This window comes from Ipomoea triloba, chromosome 5 (assembly GCF_003576645.1).
Source record: "Ipomoea triloba cultivar NCNSP0323 chromosome 5, ASM357664v1".
NCBI classification, from domain to species: Eukaryota; Viridiplantae; Streptophyta; class Magnoliopsida; order Solanales; family Convolvulaceae; genus Ipomoea; species Ipomoea triloba.
The window spans coordinates 18684826-18705459 of NC_044920.1; the positions used below are offsets into that span (position 1 = coordinate 18684826).

Consider the following 20634-nt stretch of genomic DNA (forward strand, 5'->3'; position numbering starts at 1 on the left):
AAAAAAAAAAAAAAAAAAAAAAAAAAGAAAGCATAGTCAATTAATCATAAACTGCTAACAGCCATTTACATGAATTATTTAAATATGCATTGTGTTCAATTTATTTACCTGACATTCCAACAAAGCTTTCCTAAGACAAGTCTGTCCCTCTTCCACTTCCTCTCTTCCTCTCCCTCTCCCGCACAATAGTCGATGGTCTTCCTCTTCCTCTAATAGCAGAAGAACTGACAGATTCTGCTTGTTGGCTTGACAATGTAGGACAAAATCATTTGTTATGTCCCTTTCCCTTGCATAGTTGACATGTCATAATTCTTCATTTTCTAGACAACTTTCTAACATCTTCACTCACTTTTTGCTTGTTTTTTTTTTTTTTCATTTTCTTCAAGCTTTCTTTTCTTCTTTGGCCTACCAGTCATCTTCCTTGGAACAAGAGTTAGTATTTCATCACCTTTAGTCTTTGGCCAAAAGATTTCCCCATTCAATGGCTGGATTACATGCTCATATGCCTTCAAGTATAGTTCCTTATTATAGCATTCACGTATGCATTCTTCAGGCTGATGTCCTTTGTGAAATATTGCACAAATTCCATGACGACATGGGGTACCAGTCAACTGTCAAAGCCTACAAGAACAGGCCATCAATTGTAAATTTACCTTGAATTGAAATTTGTCCTTTTTAATCTCATACTCCTCAACTCCATTGAATGCCATTTCCCAACCTGCACTCCCAAGTATGCTTTCATTCAGTTTCTTCATGACCAATGACCCATAATTCCCTTTCCAATTTTGAGCTCATGCTTTTTTCTTTGCAACCCTCTTCATTGTTGCCACCCGTATATCCTCAAGCATTGGAATTATGAACTTTGACCTTGCATTCAACAAAGTTTTGTTGAATGTCTCACTCAAGTTGTTATCTACCATGTCACACTTCACATCTTCCTTGAAGTAAGCCTTGCACCAAAATTGCATAGGATATTTGTCAAGATCAACGCGGGCAGCAACATCTATCTTCTCTAAAGCCTTTAAATTTTCAACAAGTTGTGCTTCATTTGGAGTCTTTGCAATCTGCCAGAAATGAGTCTTTAGTACCTTCCCTCGGTGGTTCTTACTCCAATTGACATGCACATGCCTAGCACAGTTTCTATGTTTAGTTCCATGGAATAGATCTTGAATGACATTGGATAATCCCTACAAAAGATATGCCACAAAACAAAGAAAAATGAATTAAAATACATACAAACAAATTCAGAAAATACAAAGAAACAGATTGAGAAAATGAAATTGGATTATTTACCTTTTGTTGATCACTCATTAAAGTCAATTTTTATTATTTTACAAATGAAATATCAAGACTAAAGAAGATTATAGTTAAAGAAGCAACATTAAAAAGTACTAAAATACCCATGCACGAACTACCATTTTAATAGAGTTTAATAGTAATGTTACTTTAGGAGTTAAAACTACAACTTTTTTGAAGAATTAGGCAAGAGAGTTAATACCACCTAAGGTCCTCCGAGTATAGTGACTTTGCCACCTATGGTCCTAAACTTTAAAACTGACTATCTATGGTCCCTTGAGTTTTAAAAAGTGACCAAATGTAGTCCTACCGTTATTTTCCTTCGTCTGCACCGTGAAAATGAAGGGCAAATATGTCATTTAAAGCCAATTAATATACTCTGTAATTCATTTCTTCAGCAAGTGACCAAATGTTGGCTGGACCATTTCTTCAGCAAAAAAGTGGATCTGGAAAAGGCCTCAGCCATTGATTTGGAAGCTGGGGTACAAGAAGGTGAAGTGGGTTCTGGCAGACAAGACTCATACTCATTGTCTATTTCCGTGTTTCGGCGGAGTGGTCGGTTGCGAAGTAGCAAAAGAAGTTGAACTTGGAGAAGATGAGCTAGAAAAAAAAAAAGATGCTTATTCTGAGATTAAAGGTTATATATATCTCATTTATAAATTAAAGAAAAATATAAAAATACATATTTGCCCTTCCTTTTCACGGTGCAGACGGAGGAAAATAACGGTAGGACTACATTTGGTCACTTTTTAAAACTTGGAGGACCATAGATGGTCAGTTTTAAAGTTTAGGACCATAGGTGGCAAAGTCACTATACTCGGGGGACCTCAAGTGGTATTAACTCTTAGGCAAGAATATTACAATAGTAAAAAGTTAGGGACTCAAATGGATATGGATAGTAAGGAACAATTGAGGGATTAAAATGCATTTTTCACTATTTAATAATATTATCTTGTATTATGTTCGTAATATTTGTGCTGTATGTCCATAAATTTAAACCTTAATATACATAAACACTAAATTAAATGTACATCATATGTATTTCCATTCACTTTATAGTAGTTTACTTTCAACATATCTTCTATCTATACTAATAAGAGTCAAAGAAAGTTAAGCCTATAATGGGTAGAAAAAATGACGGTCAAATTATTAAATCAAATGGATGATTCATATTGTTTAGATTTATATTTTTACTTGAGATTTCCTAATTTATCCATAATTATATGACTCTTTGTGCTTCAGTAGATTGAGAAAGTAGCTATGAACAGATACTACATTGTAACAGAGTCAGTAATACTCAAAAAAAAATATGATTATCCATTAAATATTTATCTTTTTCGTTAATATTCCATTAACTTTTAACTTACCTATTAATTTCTATAAATAAGGTCTTAGGTTCGAACCTCGTCCCACTCAAAGTTGGCATAATTGTACTGTTGAACATATACTACGAATATTTTAGAGTATATTATTCAAAAGTAAGTAACGCACTCTATTATTTTATTAAATTAAATAAATTAGTAGTTACAACAAAAAAATAATAATACATATGCATTTCTTTAATTTATAATTCGATGTCTACCATGTCTTTATTCAAAAAAAATATTCATTATCAAAAAATTTAAAAAGAGATATAATTTCATTAGTTATATATTTTATTTACCAAGCATTATTTTAATAACATGGAAAAGAATTTTAAAAAAAACAGTTTAAAGCCAATCATATTAACCACTTATGGAGGACTTGTTGGCAAAGAAGACATTCAAATAACCTAATAAATTGATTTAAAACTCATTATTAAAAATGTCGATGTAGGGAAATATAACATTGTGACATACTTGATGCATTGAAAAGATGCTGAGACTACAACATTGTTGAAATCACTCTTTCAAATTCAGAAAATGAAGAAATTTGAAAAATAGCTACCGTTGCAACATTCATTAATCTTGTATGTAAAATACTTATTGTGCATTCTTTAAAAATATTAGAGCTAATATAAATTTACAATTCATTTCATTTTCTACAATCAACTTGTTTGAATTAAAGACAAAATCAATATCGATCTTGACAATAAAAATAATTGGTATATATAGGATGTAGCCATTGTTTAAAAATGTTTATGCACAAAGTGACAAACTATTTAACTGGATGCATTGTGATGAAAAGGCAGCAGTGGGTACTCCAAGATTAGTATCAAATCAACAAAAAAAAAATTACAAAAAAAAAAAAAAGAAGACACACACACATACACAAAATCAAGTACTATACATATTCATACTAATTCAAAAAATATGAACTTCAAAATAAACATGTGCGAAATGGATGTAGAAACTGTTGATGAAACTACACATATTGCAACATCAGTATTCAGACTACCGGTAAAGCTATTGTTATTACTGTCAAGTAAACAAGTTATGAAACTAAAACAAAATGTACTACTCATTAACCTTCTACAAATATAATAAATATAAATATTTTGTTTAATACTTTCACATGAGAATGTAAGACACACATCTCACAGCACATGAAACATGTACGGGGAAAAACTACTCCAATATAATCTTGCATTGATATAGTTTAAAGTACTTATTTAAAAATAAACATTGTGCATTCTCCCAATCGCGCAATGTGCGTGAAAAACTAGTTCCTTCTATATGTTCATAAAAACAAACTTAATATCTATACAAACATTATACTACATATGCAACAAGTTAAATAATATTCATCATGTACTATGTTCATAATATTTATTCCATATGTCTATAAGCCTAAACCTTAATATTTATAAACCCTAAACTAAATGTATATTATATGTATTTTCATTTACTCTATAGAAAGTTCATAATATTCCTTAGCTTCTATATGTTCATAAAGCAAAGCTTAATTTATATAAACATTGTACTGCAGATGCATCATGTTTAACAACATTTATCTTGTACTATATTCATAATATTTATTCTATATGTTCATAACCTTATCTTGTACTATATTCATAATATTTATTTTATATGTTCATAACCTATATGTTCGTAAACTAGACTGTGCACTTACGTTGTATCTCACCGTCTTACGAGAATGTGTTGTCTCATATAAAGTCAACCCTCTCTCTCTCTCTCTCTCTCTCTCTCTCTCTCTCTCTCTCTCTCTCTCTCTCTCTCTCTCTCTCTCTCTATATATATATATATATATATATATATATATATATATATATATATATATATAAAACAGAAACATAAATTTAAGTTTAAAAAAAAGTATAAGGAAAAGAAAAAGGGATGTGTGCAACATGCACTTTGGTCTAGGATATAACTATTGGTTTCTCATGGTACATGCATAAGAATTAACCATTGTTATACGATGGATCATGGTCCACATAATGTTAATATAAATCATGGTCCAATATGATGTCATATTTTTTTGCTACTGTGAATCAACGGTATATCACGTTACAGATATGTTATATTATGGTCCAATATGATGTCATATTTTTTTGCTACTGTGAATCAACGGTATATCATGTTACAGATATGTTATATTATTGTCAAATAAAACTGTATTACAATTAAAATACTAATTTAGTGTTGCTATAATGAAACTAGTGTGTGGAAAATAAAACAAAAAATAGAGCTAATGCAATAATGTATATTATCAAATGAACATGAAGTGTAATTAAAATGACACATCAGCGTTACTATAATGAAACTAGCGTGTGTTGAAAATGAAACTAAAAAACATAACACATACATTAAGATTATTGTCAAATGAACTGAAGTGTACTTGAAATGATATTTCAGTGCTACTATAATAAAACTAGTGTGTGTGGAAAATGAAACTTAAAAATAAAGTTCATGCAATAACGTATATAGTAAATAAACCTCAAGTGTAATTAAAATAGTACTTCAGTGTTGCTATAATGAAACTAGTGTGCGTGAAAAATGAAACTAAAGAATAGAGTTAATGCAATAACGTATATTGTAAAATAAACACCTCAAGTGTAGTTAAAATAATACTTCAACGTTACTATAATGAAACTAGTGTGCGTGAAAAATGTAACTAAAAAATAGAGTTCATGCAATAACATATATTGTAAAATAAACCTCAAGTGTAATTAAAATAATACTTCAGCATTACTATAATGAAACTAGTGTGCTTGAAAATGAAACTAAAAACAGAACTCATACAGTAACGTATATTGTCAAATAAAACTGAAGTGTTAAATGATATGATGTCGTTTTACTTTATGTTCCACAGTAAAATTCGTAAAGAATCAATGATATCTATAAAAAGAAATATTAGTGGAATAACCAAATATGGGCTTTTTGTCAAGTTAAAGGTGCCAAGGTGGAGAAAGGAAAAGCAAGAAAAAAATTTGTTAAAAAGAAAAAAAAAAAAAAAAAAAAAAGTTCGGGCAGCCTCGAGTTGGCTACCACCCTAACACTCATGTTGGGCAGCAATAGTGCGCGCAACGTGCAATAGTATTTTTTTAGTACTATTAACTCTGTTACACTATAGCATCTGTCCATACATACTTTCTCAATTTACTGAAGCAGAAATAGTCAATGTCCCCACTAGGGACTCGAACCTGTGCACTAGTGTTTCTTTCTTCTTCTTTTTTATTTTTATTTTTGTTTAATTCCTAAAATTTGAGGAAACAACTTAATTTTGCAATTAAACTTAGTTTTTCACTCTTTTCCACTTAAAGCTATATTGATGTGTCAAAAATAAAGTGGAGGCTATTAGGACTCTATGTATTTGAGTTAGATTATGATTTACTATCCTACAGTCCTTGTACCTCTATCATGTATATATATCCCTTCAATCTCTGTATACTGTAACTATCATTATTCAATACAATAACACAGTTCACGTTTGGTATTAGTTAGTCAAGGTTCCTATGCTCATTTCCTCTCTTCTTCTTTTTTTTGTGACCCTATGGCCGACAAATCTGTTAATTATTTGAACGGACCGTCTCAGATGTTGCTATCCCATATGTTTCATCGGTTGGGAATTCGTTATCCACCACACACCACTTCATCAGTATTAAACTGACTCATAAGAACTTCTTATTCTGGAGGACTCGGGTTGTTCTCTTTCTCCTTGGTCATGATTTAATGGGTTTTATCGACGGCATATATCCTTGTCCGTCCATGACCCTACCTGCCGCCGGCAATAGTGTGCCGCCGCTGCCCAACCCCGCTTTAGCTGCATGGCGCCGATAGGATCAAGCTCTCCTCTCTATACATGTATCTCTTTTTTATGAGGGTATGTCATTGGCGGTCAGACGTCGCAGCAGCAAGGCGCTGTGGGATGCCGTCACTCAATCCCTAGAGTCGTCCTCTCGAGCATGGACTCTCAATCTTCTTGGACAGCTCCAAAGTCTTCGTCAAAGAGACTCCTCCGTCGCGGACTACATCAGTCGCGCTCAGGTCATCGTTGAGGAGCTAACACTCGTCGGTCGACCGGTAACCCTAGATGAACAAAACCTATATGTTTTTCATAGGTTGCGGTCGGACTTTCGAGCTTTAACTACCTCTCTTGCTATTCGGGGTACTCCGATGACGCTCCAGGAGCTTGCGGATCATTTGGGTGCCCAAGAATTTATTGTTGCCGATGACTTTGGTGGTGGTGTGTCACCGCCGGCAACCTACAGTGTGTAGAGGGGTGGTCGACGATTCACTCGTGGAGGGCAACAGCGAGGTGGGCAGCGTGGTGTTGGTGGTGCTAACCAGCGTGGTGGCCATGTGCAAGCATGTCGCGGCGGTCGTAGCCATGGTGGATCTGGAAGTGGTAGCCGAATGGTTTGTCAAATTTATGGCCGCAATGGTCACTCTACTATTGTGTGCTACAATCGGTTTGACTCTGCTCCTCGGGCAAATTTGTCCTATCATGATAGCAATCCCACTGTAAATAATTATCAGTTGTGGATTCCTGACACTGGCGCAACGAATCATGTGACTCCGGATATTGATGCATTATCTGCCCCTAAGGAGTACATTGGTGACACACTACATGTTGGTGATGGTATGGGTTTACCTATTAGTCATGTTGGTGATGCTTCCTTTAGTACCCCTTCTAGGTCTTTTCAATTGTCCAATATTCTTCGTGTTCCTTCACTATCTACTTCTCTTTTGTCTGTTCAGAAATTCAGAACAGATAATAATGTGTTCTTTGAGTTTCATCCGTCTTTTTTTGTTGTGAAGGATATCAACACCAAGGATACCCTACTACGGGGCAATAGCTCTAGAGGTCTCTATACACTACTAGTCTCAAGTTCCAGTTCGTCTCCCTCTACGTTTCTTTCGCCACATGCCTCCGTCTCCACTTGGCATAGTCGTCTGGGTTATCCTCATCATCGTGTTCTTAGTACTATTTTACAGTTTTGTTCAGTTAGTGGGTCCAAAGGTGCTTTTCATTGTAATTCGAGTTTGTGTAGTGCTTGTCAATTAGGCAAGTTTGCACGTTTTTCTTTATCTCGTGTTGATTATTTTAGTTCGAATGTCCTAGATTTGATATATACTGATATCTGGGGCCCAACTCCTGTTTTATCTCCTGATGGTTATCGATATTTTGTTATCTTTGTTGATGATCATTCTCGATATACTTGGTATTACCCTATGAAACAAAAATCTAATCTCTATTCTGTATTTGATTCGTTTGGTGTTATGGTTGAGCGGTCTTTTAATCGCAAGATAAAATCTATCCAATCTGATTTAGGGGTTGAGTATAAAAAGTTGTATTACACTCTTGTTCAATTAGGAATTTCTCATAGACAATCTTGTGCTTATACTCATGAACAAAATGGGCGTGTTAAGAGAAAACACTGACAGATTGTTGAAATCGGCCTGACCCTTCTAGCTCATGCCTCTGTTCCTTCTAGGTTTTGGGACGTTGCTTTTAAGACTACTGTTTATTTAATTAATCATATGCCTTCTCCTACATTAAATAACTCCAGTCCTCATTTGCTTCTTTATAAGTCCCCTCCATCTTATTCCTTTCTTTAAGTCTTTGGGTGTTTGTGTTTTCCCACTTACATCCTTACAATCGTCACAAGAGATCTTTTTGGTCATCTCCTTAATGTCTTCTTAGGTTATCCAGATTCTTTCCAGGGGTACAAGTGCATGGACTTACAGACTAATAAGGTTTACATGTGCAGGCATGTTCGTTTAGATGAAAATATTTTTCCTTTTGCTAAGTTTGCAGTACAGGAACCATCACCACCGCCACATCCCATGCCATGGGCTGAATCAATTCTTCATTCGAATTCTGCTACTGGTCCCATGGTGTGCCATTCCAATCAGCCTACGTTGCCAAATGACATCGTGATGGTCGTTGCTAGACTGCGAGTGTCTGCGAGGCAGGCCACGCAGTAAATCCGTTCGGCCGACTGCTAGGACCCACGCCATGGCCACTCAAAGTTGCTCTCAAGCACCTCCTACGGTTTTGACCGCACAGGTTTGTCCCACTGAGCCGACTTGTTATACAACAGTTAAATAGTTGGAATGGCGTGATGCAATGGATCATGAATTTAATGTTATTCTTCAGAATCAGACGTGGTGTTTAGTTACTTCAAAACCAGAGATGAATATTATTGGCTGTAAGTGGGTTTTTCGTACTAAACGAAAAGTTGATGGCTCTATTGAGAGGCACAAGGCCAGGTTGGTGGCAAAAGGGTTTAATCAGGTTCATGGATAGGATTTCTTTGACACTTTTAATCCGGTGGTTAAGCCAACTACAATCAAGTTACTTCTTTTTTTGGCTATATCTTCTGGTTGGGCCATTAGGCAACTTGATGTGCACAATGCCTTTTTAAAATGGAAACTATCAGAGACTGTCTATATGCGCCAGCCATTTGGTTATACTGGTTCCCAATATCCTGACCATGTTTGCTTGTTAAACGGTCCCTGTACGGATTAAAACAGGCACCCAGGGCTTGGTTTAATCGCTTGCATGGTTTTCTTTTATGTGTTGGTTTTACATCTTCCAAAACAGATGTCTCCCTTTTTCATTACTCAATAGATTCTGATTTTATGTTCATATTGGTCTACGTTGATGATATTCTTGTAATGGGTAGTGATCAGACTCTAGTGACTACATTGTTATCAAAATTGTCTACTGCTTTAAAATTAGAGATCTTGGGGAGCGTGGGTTCTTTCTTGGTATTGAGACAGTGAAATGTGGTGATGGTATGTTGCTTTCTCAACAACGTTACATGACAAATATTTTAAAGTGTGCTTGTAAAACTGACTACAAACCCTTGTCTACTCCTATATCTTTTTCAAAATCCGTTACTCTCCAGGCAGATCTCTATGATGATCCTACTAAGTCTAGGAGTTTAGCTGGGCTCCTGGCGTCCTGCAGTATCTTACTGTCACACGTTCAGATCTGTCATTTGCAATGAATCAACTTTGTCAACATATGCATGCTCCAACTGTTTCACATTGGAAGCAACTGAAACGAGTGCTGAGGTATGTTAAAGGAAATCTCTCTTATGGACTTCGTATCAGGCCATCCATGTCTAGAGAGCTACATGCATTTTCTTATTCTGACTGGGGCTGGCTGTCCTAAAGACCGAAAGTAACTAGTGGGTTTGCTGTCTTTCTTGGATCTAATCTTATTTCATGAGTCTGCAAGAAGCAAAGAACGGTGGCTAGATCTTATACAGAAGCTTAGCACGAAGCTCTTGCATATATGTGTGTTGAAGTAATATGGATTATATCCCTTCTGCGTGAGCTTCATATTGCTAATATCTCTGTTCATAAGTTGTGGTGTGATAATCTTGGTGCTACCTACATGTGTGCAAATTCAATTTTCCATGCTCGTACAAAACATGTGAAGATTGATTATCACTTTGTTAGAGACAGAATTACAGCTGGAGAAATTCTAATCAATTTTATTTCAACTAAAAATCAATTTGCTGATATCTTTACGAAGGCCCTTCCTTGACAAGACTCTATGTATTTGAGTTAGATTATGATTTACTATCCTACTCTTCTTATACCTCTATCCTGTAACAGTCATTATTTAATATACAACACAGTTGAAGTATATAATTTTCCATCCTTTTTCCTGGTAAGTGAAGAGATTACAAGATATAGCATCATAGCATTACATTTATTATTATTATTATTATTATTATTATTATTATTATTATTAAATTGTAAACTTTCATCAAACGAATGTTTGCAAACTGACGAAAAGCAAACAAACATTTGGTACAGTGAGTAAATCCAGATCGAAAGTTTATTTTAGGGTGTGTTTGAAACAAAACAAAAAAAATGACTTTATTTTCTGAAAAACAATTCATTTTATAAAAAATAATTTCATTTTCAATATTTGACTTTGTATGTTTGATTTATGAGAAAAATTATATAGTTAAACATTTTAATTGTTTTATTTAGAATATAAAAATATAAAAATATATTTATAATAATATTTAAAATAATGTTATTTATTCAAAAATAAAAAGTAAATATAAATAAATAAAAACCTCTGGTTTCTGTTTTCATTTTTTTAGCTCTTCTGTGAGTGAAATAATGTTATTTATTCAAAAATAAAAAGTAAATATAAATAAATAAAAACCTCTGGTTTCTGTTTTCATTTTTTTAGCTCTTCTGTGAGTGCTGTGAATGTTGTCAGAAATCAAGGTCCGTGAAAAATAACTTCTCCCAAATTTTTACAAAAGTCATTTTCCTCCAAAACAACTATATTTTCCCGTTAACTTGATAAGTGTATTGCAGCAATAGACTTGTGAATAATAAAAGGTACCCTACACTATTAACAAAAATAGTACAGCATGTTAGTCTGGACCTTCATCCCCTCACATATAACTCTGGGGAAGTGATGTATATATATCTGGTAAATAATAGATATCCCATTAAATTTGGGAAGGTGATATATATAAACACTACATCTATCTCATTCATGACATTTATATTATTGCTGTCCTGATTCTGAAAAGCTGCTATATTTTACACCACTTACTATTACTGCTGCCTTGAAGACTAGCCACCCACCAAAAATCTGGGTGATTGAAGTTTTCTAGACAGCCATACTTTTACCTTCTCCAAGTTCTCAAGAAAGGGATGCAGTCAGTCTCCATTATATCTTTGCATCATTTGCCTATTACAACTACATTGAGTTAACTCGTCGTAGGGCTCGAGGTGGTCTTCGCTTCTCCGTAACTGGGATCACTTTCTCCATTAACTGCACCACCATAATATCAACAAGTCACTAAATGGGTACTAAGCTTACACCTCCACAATTCCCATTTATTGAACACCAGGAGCAAAAAAACAAATATATCTTCAGTGATTTAACTTCCACTGAGATAACTAATATAAATTTGAAGAATCATAATCTTGTAAATTAGGACTATCATTCCTGTAGCTATAGCTCGTAGCAAATGCGCAGCTTTATTTCCTTATACCACTACATTTCCAAGAGGTAGGGTGCTGGACTTGGCCCTTCAGGCCTCCACCCAACAATCCCCCTAGCCACCAATTGTTCGACTTGGCCCTTCACCGGCCTCTGCCCAACAATTCCAGTTCCAAGTTGATAAGTTTCAAGCTTATAACTACAAGGAAACACCCATCATGGAGGTAAAGTTTTTAAACAAAGAACCCTCATTTGGCTCACCTATTTTGCCATTGGCCTCCACTGAGCAAGAGAATGATGCAGTTCAGACATTCAAGAAAATGTTTGAAGGCTAGGAAAGCAACCTAAGGGTGTGTTATGTGCTTAAAATCTCACATTACTTGAAGAAAGGTTAGATTCCCTAGCCAATGCTAAGTGTGGCAGAGAAAAGTAGGCTGTTGTTAATACTAGAAAAGAAGACACTTTTCTGATACACATTTCTTTGATCAATTTCATGTTATCAACTTGTCATTTTAGGATGCCCCCATAAATATATTCCTATATACTGACTGATCTACAACTTGTTTTTAGATGCACACAAAAGCATGACCAAGAAAGGAATATTTGCCAGGAACAATAATATCTAACAAACATTAAATCTGATCAACTTAATTAATAAACGAGTTAATTCTACAAATGGTCCTTCGACTATTAATTTTTACTAAATTTTATCCCCAACTTTTAATTTTACCAAAGTTGGTCCGATGGTCCCTTAACTATTGATTTTTGTACCAATTTTGGTCTCCTTCTGTTAAATAGGTGTTAAAATTGAGGGCAAAAATGTAAAACCAAATATTTTAACCTTTCTTCTTCACTTTGTTTCCCCTCCTAGTGGTGCCCTTTTCTACCATTTTTGCTATCAAATAATAATTAAAAAAAAAACACCTAATACAACAATAAAATATACAATAACACTCCACATCCAGTTAGAGAATTTACAAAAAAAATAATAATAATAATAATAATATTACGGAGTATATATTACATTGCAGTAAACTAAAAAAAATCAAAAATAAAATACAGAAAAAAATTTGATTACTTGAAACAATTTAATATAAAATGTAAAAAATAAATATATTGACTCGCATTGTTCCCTATATAATCTTGTGATGGAGGAAGGAAAACAATGTGAAGAAGAAAGGTTAAAATATTTGGTCTTACATTTTTGCCCTCAATTTTAACACCTATTTAACATAGATTTAACAAAATGACCAAAATTGGTACAAAATCAATAGTTAAGGGACCAACTTTGGTAAAATTAAAAGTCATAAATTGGTAAAAGTCAATAGTCCAAGGACTACTTCTGGAATTAACTCATTAATAAACTACTGCAAAAATTCATAGGCTCGTATAGATGATTCCCCAACCCAACTAACAAAATGGGAAATCCCTTGCAAAATCATTGCTCATATATTTAATGGTCATAAGGAAAACCCTGGCAGAATAATTATGAAACGCAAATATATGAGCATAAATAGTCTTAGCTTGCCCCATAATTCCCTAGGATTTATTAATAAATAAGTAGAGATGGGAAGCTGTTTCTAAGTTACAAACCAGTAGTATCACTCCTAGGCAAACACATTGTGCATAGGATAAACACTAACAAATGAAAGAGGGGGGGAATAACTGGGTGTGGAGGGTCCAAGGACTATTTTCACAAACCTACATGGATCTACTACCATGAGTTTCTTAAGTAAGTAATCTACTAAAATGAGACTTAAAACCTTGACTAAAAACTTGGCAATGGCAATAGTAAGCAAATTCAGTTATTCCATCCTACCTCCTACCTAAAAGGAATCTAGTGGGAGGATGTTGGAGGCATGGGATTGATCTAATAATAAAACTCAAAAAGTGCATGACAAGTTAACTATGCATGGTTTCCATAATGTTAGGTGATCCACTTGCTATCCTAAGTTTCCCACTGGACAGCTCAATTGCTCAATGGTGATAAAGAGATATGTCCTGATAGTTCTAACTTCAGTTTCTTCATTCCAAAGCTCTGATAAACAGTACTTGGCACTTTTACTAGAGATGTTGGTAGGAAAAAGCTCAAGCCTTCAACATAATTGAACACGCAACTAAGAGACTTCTAACATTTATGTTTGGCCTATACACAAACCAGAATGCTATGCATAAAATCTGAAGACTGATCTCCACAACCCCATCCCTCTTTAGAAAATAAAAAATAAAAAATAAAAAATGCAGTATGTGCAGAGAGAGACTTAAGATAGGCTCTCCAAAAGAAAATACTTCAATGCAATTTCAAAGCTACAGAACAGGATTCTTGAAGCAATACCTGTTTGAACCGTTCTTTAGTCCTCTCAGCCTGAGAATAAGCGCAATAAAAGAAACTCAGTTATTATTCCAAAAAATCAACTCATGTGAAAAATCAAACCAAAATTGAAGACACGTCAATGGAAAAAGGGGGGAAATGGTATTGTTCAATGATAAAGACTTCTTGTATCATCCAAATTAGAGTCCAAAAGGACATGCAGAATGACTGCTGGGCAATTTTTTTCTCAAAGTAGGAAACTAGGAAATGATATATTTGAAGAAAGAACTATCTGATGATTAATGCAAGATGTGGGCAATTTTAAGCAATATAACGGAAAGAACGGCTTTGGGTGTAAACTGATAACTGCTTAGTAGTCAACAAAACTACAAAAGTGATAAGATGACATGCGAACAAAAGATTCTCAAAGAAAGGAAGACTACACTAACACTTGACAGTTTTGCGATTAAAAACAAATATTATATCAACAATATGAACCACCTAAAAATTAGCCATAAACAAATAGAAATATAGAATAAATGCCAATGATGGCTTGCCAGCATCTCTCACGCCATGGCAATGGTTTCTGCCATTATCCAGCCACAACTAGGGAGGAGACCATGACAACTATTACCTCTGTTGGCCATCACAGCCATTGTTGCCAAGTGAGAGAAATTAAAAAGGCCAACAGAAGAAGCTGTTGTGGTCATCTTTGGCCACAATATGAAATTAAAAATCTAATTGACAAAAGTCTAAACTCACAGGCAAATAACAGTCATCTACAGTTGAGGAAGAAAATTGAAATTTTCTTTTATAATTGATGCATTTTTCTGCATCAATTTCATAGCTATAATATTTTCAAGTAGTTTTCAACCACAAAGGTGACTGGTGATATTTCTCATTCACAAAGAGTGTTCCTCAAGTCTGTCCCATTTCTACAACCTGTCAATAAACCATTAAACCATTCTCAAAGTTTGGTGAATTATGTGAAATAGCCAAAGAGATGGCCATCACTGGCCACCACTACCATAAGAGTAATGAAATTCGCCCAACATTAGGAATTGTTTAGTGATAAATTGTACTTATTTAACCATTACACCATAGTTGAAGGACCAAAATGCAATTTTTTCAAAGTTTAACAAGGGGATCACTGGATCAGTACCTTAAAAATGAATTTTCCCAAACTTTAAAGATATTATACACCCAAACACTAATTCATGCCAAACCCCCCACCTTTTACCTTTATAATGCTCCAATTACAACTACAAGAAATACCATGGAGCAAGCAGAGTAACTTAAAATTCCACACTTTGTGTTTGATAGATAACACATTGAAGCAACAAAATCCAAGATCAATCCAACTATCAGAGTAACAAAATGCCACATTGAAGAGAATATGAGACTGACATATCAAAATGTAATACCTGTTCTCTCAATAACTGCTCATTCTCCTCCTCTAACTTTACTGCCATGGACTCTAGTTCAACTTGATAGGCCTGCAAGCAAACACACATACACAGACACACACAGAATTTAAAAACAAATAAATAAAAAGAACAAAGAAACAAAAGAACGGCAGGTGTTAATGCAAGCAGTAAAACCTGTTTTCGCTCTCTTGACCTTGCTGCAGACTCTCTATTCTTGATCATCCTCCGTTGCCTTTGCAGGGCAGCTTTATCCAAGGGTTCCAAAATGGCTCTCCTCTTCGCCCTCCCTGATCCACTTGCCTCCATTACATTCCCAAATCCAACCACATCCTCCATGCTATGCTGAGGAGTACCTAGGATTGGACTATCAAACATAAAACTCCCCCCACTAAACCTCTCCCCATCTGGCTCAATCTTCACCTCCCCATGCCCGGCCGCCACTGCAGGTTCATCAACAGCCCCAGCCTTCACCAGAAAATCCTCTAGGGTCATCATTTCATCCATTTCCTCTTCCTTACACTCCACAGTCGGCGCCTCCTTCTGCTGCAGCCTTTTCCCCTCCACAATCTCCCTCCAAACATCTTCCACCGTCTTCCGCACCACAGGCGCATTGGCCGGCGACTCGCCGACCGGCTCAGTATCTCCGGCGACATCCCGCCGCGCAATTCCAGCACTCAGAAGAGCGCCACCCGCCGCCGCTTGATCATCCGCATACACATTCTCTAAGAATCTGTCGAGAGTCATCAAATTCGAATCCGGATTGCTATCATCGCCTTGGCTCTTTGATGCATATTGCTGATTGTGAAAAAAGGCCGGCAAAGTCGTGGACGAAGAAGAGGGCGATGCTTTCCGCCGGATATCAGAAGTCTGCGAGGTTGAAGAAGAAGCCATAAGCTTCGACGTCGCCATTTCCGAGTGGTAAATCACTAGGACGCCGATCAAATTCCTTTGTCTACAAATACCTATACGTATGTGCGTATGAATTATGTGAAGATTGAGTGATGATTATGTGGGTGTTTGGGAAGCAAAGGATGGGCCTAGGGTTTTGGAGTATAATTCTCCTTCTGTTCTTTTCTTCGCTCGTTGGGAAGTACACAAGGAGAAAGGTATAGAGAGAGAGAGTGTTAGAGAGAGGATATGCGACTATTCGAGGATGCGTACACGTGGGAGAGCATGGATGGAGAGAGTTCTAGAGCTCTGTAGCAGTCAGCATACATTTGATACATATCATACATTCTATCACAAAAATAATACTTCACCAATTCCATTTTACACGTCTTATTTTTTCATTCCTCAATTCAACTTTTTATTCATTTCTTCGTCTTCTTTTTTTAGTAATTATTAATTATTTTTAAATTTAATTTTACTTTTTTTTTGAATACTACTGACTCTGTTACAATATTCATCCATGTGGGAGTGTTAACTGAGACACCGAATGCCACTAGATCACAAGGTCTTTGGCGTGTTTAATTTTACTTGATGTAGTTTCTAAATATAAACTAGTTTTTCATGCGTATTGCGCGAATTAGATAATACCCGATGTTTATTTTTAAATAAGTATTTCAAAATATATCAATGCAAGATTATATAAGAGATGTTTATGTATATGTAATTGAATGTTGAATTTGTTTATTTAAATCGGTAATTCAAAGTTTATGAATGCAAGATCATATATGAGAAATTGATTATAATTGTCACTAAAATAAATGTTTACAATTTTGTAAAAACGCTAATCTAAATACTTAATCTAAAAACGATAGTATAAATAAATACTACTTTTTCGTTTGAATTTCTCTAAGTCTTTTTAATTCTCTTTCGGTAGCATTGTCATTGTCTTTATCTTCAGTACTTTTTTAAAAAAAAAAATTATTTATTGGTATTTGGTAATGTGTCATATGCAATTGAGCTATTATGGTAGTATAGAAGGCAACACCATGCAATGAGATTATGATGTAGGAAGTTGTGAATTTTGTCTTGTTGTGTTTGTGTATATGACTGAGATCTTAGTTGTACTATGAACTCTTAATCTTATAAGCGCCTATTGATACTTGGCAGTGGTAGTTTTTCCCCCTATATGTTTAATATGTTGTGAGATAGGTGTCGTACATTCTCATGTGAAAGTATTGAACAAAATATTTATATTTATTATATTTGTAGAAGGTTGATGAGTACTACATTTTGTTCTAGTTTCATAACTTGTTTACTTGACAGTAACAACAATAACTTTGCAGGTAGTCCGAATACTGATGTTGCAATATGTTCAGTTTCATTAACAGTTTGTACATCCATTTTGTACATGTTTATTTTGAAGTTCATATTTTTTGAATTAGTATGCATGAGAGTAGTACTTGATTTTGTGTGTGCATGTGTGTGTGTGTTTTGTAAAATTTTTTGTTGATTTGATACTAATCCTGGAGTATCCACTGTTTCCTTTTCATCACAATGCATGCAATTAAATAGTTTGTCATTTTATACATAAACATTTTTAAATAGTGGCTACATCCTATATACTCATTATTTTTGTTTTCAAGATTGATGCTTATTTTGTCTTTAATCCAAGCAGATTGATTATAGAAAATGAAATGAATTGTAAATTTATATTAGTTCTAATATATTTAAAGAATGTATAATAAGTATTTTACATACAAAATTAATGAATGTTGCAATGGTAGCTATTTTTAAAATTTCTTAATTTTCCGAATTTGAAAAATTGATTCCAGCAATATTGTAGTCTAAGCATCTTTTCAATGCATCAAATGTGTCACAATGTTCTATTGCCCTACATTGATATTTTTAATAATGAGTGTTAAATCAATTTATTAGGTTATATGAATGTCTTTTTTGTCAACAAATTCTTCATAAGTAGTTAATATAATTGACTTCAAACTGTTTTTTATTTTTTATTTTTTCCATGTTATTAACATAATATTTGGTAAATAAATATATAACATTATTTTGTAGTATAATTTTGATATTTACTTACAAGATATTGTAAAAAGAAAATAATGAAAATAATGAACAATGTAGTGAATATAATTAATTAATAACTTTGAAAGTAACGAATCTTTGCATTGTAGAAAATATAGACAATATAACTAATGGAATTATATCTCTTTTTAATTTTTTTGATAATGAATATTTTTTTTAATAAAGGTATTGTAGACATCGAATTATAAATTAAAGAAATGCATATGTATTTTTTTTTGTTCTAACTACTAATTTATTTAATTTAATAAGAGTAATAAAGTGGGGTATTTACTTTTAAATAATATACTCTAACATATTCGTAGTATATGTTCAAAATATGCCAACTTTGATTGGGATGAGGTTCGAACCTAAGACCTTTCTTATAGAAATGAATGGGTAAGTTAAAAGTTAACGGAATATTAACGGAGAAGAGAATATTTAATAAAAAATTTAACAGATAATCATATAATTAAGGATAAATTAGGAATTCTCAAGAAAAAATATAAATCTGAACCATCCATTTGATTTAATAATTTGACCGTCATTTTTTCTACACATTATAGGCCTAACTTTCTTTGGCTCTTATTAGTATAGTAGATAGTAGATGTTAAACTTAATATTATGAAAAATTGAATTAAATATAATTTCAGTATAGTCATGTTAACCGAATTAGAGTATCAGACCAACAAAATCGAAAGAAAGAAGTAAGTTTAAAAGGGTGAATATTTGTTTGTTAATTAGATAAATTTATTTTTTAAAAATATATATATATAATATTTCTTTGAAAATAAAATAAAAATATTTTTATTTCTACAATTCTTTCTTCTTTTTATGTTTGATCAAAAATGAAGGGGGACATCCGAAGGTTTAGTTAACATCGTTCTCTCATTGGCACCATGATGGGATACCAAGAAGATCAGCTTCAAGGATCTCTATCAACTCAGCAGGAGGAGGCTCTAGAATTAGGGTGCCTGACGGGGAGTTTCCTGCATTTGTTGCGAAAAAGTCAACTACTTTATTTTATTCTCGAGCAATGTGTTTCAACTACCATGTCCCCATTCTTTGTAGTTTACATTTGCATGCATGAAGAATATTGTCAACAGAGTTGCTATCTTAGGTTATTATTTGTGCCATCCACTATAACTATGGAGTCGGTCTCAAAGATAGTGGAAAAAACCTTCCTAAGCGCGAGATATAGCATGCTTGATGAAATTGTAGGGGTTGATACAACGGTTTGTCTAAGATCGATATTCTGGCACAGTGTTTGTTGAAGTGTAAACTCGATCCCATAGCAACTATAGTGGAAAAAGCCTTCCTAAGCGCGAGATATAGCATGTTTGATGAGTCGCACCTAGAAGCACTACTACACAGACGGCTTTTAACGTCGGCTAAGTAGACCCTTTAACGTCGGCTAAAAGCCGACGTTGTAAGTGTACACATACAACATCGGCTAAAAGTTAGCCGACGTTGTAGGTAATATTAAACCAAAAAAATTACCCTACAACGTCGGCTAATAAGACTAGCCGACGTTGTAGGGTAATTTTTTTGTTTTTAAATATTCATTTTATTTTTCTATTTACACCCAAAACCTGCTCAAATATTTATAGCAATCACAATCACATTCAAAACCTGTACAATTTATATTTATAATATCAAAATTAATAAAAGCAATAAATCTCACAATTGATAATAATTAATAATAGAAGTTCATCAAAAATTATCTATATTAATTAATACAAGTCATAATATTATCCCAAACTTTGTACCGAATCAATAAAAGCAATACATCACATTACTATTTCACATACTAGCTAATGTTCCTATGATAATTATTCGAGGCAATTGTCATTTGAAATGTGACAGCATTATCATCCCAACCCGGTGTCCCTGGATAGTCTGCTGTGAGCTGGTTGTCTTTCGAGGCCTAAAGAACAGGGTCATATTTCTTTCACACTATTCCTTTCTTAAATTATAAACTCTCTTTAATCAAATACTACATAAATGTCATACTGTAATTCAGTGGCAAGTACTAATGTACCTAAAAGTACAAAAACATTTTTGGCCACCTATATCTCAAGTGTTTTGATGAGCTCAGGGGTAAACACACAGGAAGTTTACCTGCAAATAACCTCCATTTTTGAGTTTGATGTGAACTCTATTGTTATAGTTCCTTTCAACATAAAACGTCTCTGAATCAGAAGGCGATTGCACAGTTGCAGTCACATTGCCTCCGTTATCATTGCACGATAGAAATTGTCC

General features: G+C 34.0%; 1 protein-coding gene across 1 annotated transcript; it reads right to left on the minus strand.

The window, feature by feature from the left end:
- Positions 1-11041: 11041 nt before the first annotated feature.
- LOC116020093 (G-box-binding factor 4-like) lies at positions 11042-16559 on the minus strand. Its single transcript, XM_031260567.1, has 4 exons — positions 15583-16559; positions 15406-15477; positions 14006-14035; positions 11042-11499 (listed from the first exon to the last, which is right to left on the minus strand). Exons 1-4 carry the CDS (start codon positions 16315-16317, stop codon positions 11425-11427), a joined length of 912 nt encoding a protein of 303 aa, XP_031116427.1. The 5' UTR covers positions 16318-16559; the 3' UTR covers positions 11042-11424.
- Positions 16560-20634: the final 4075 nt, after the last annotated feature.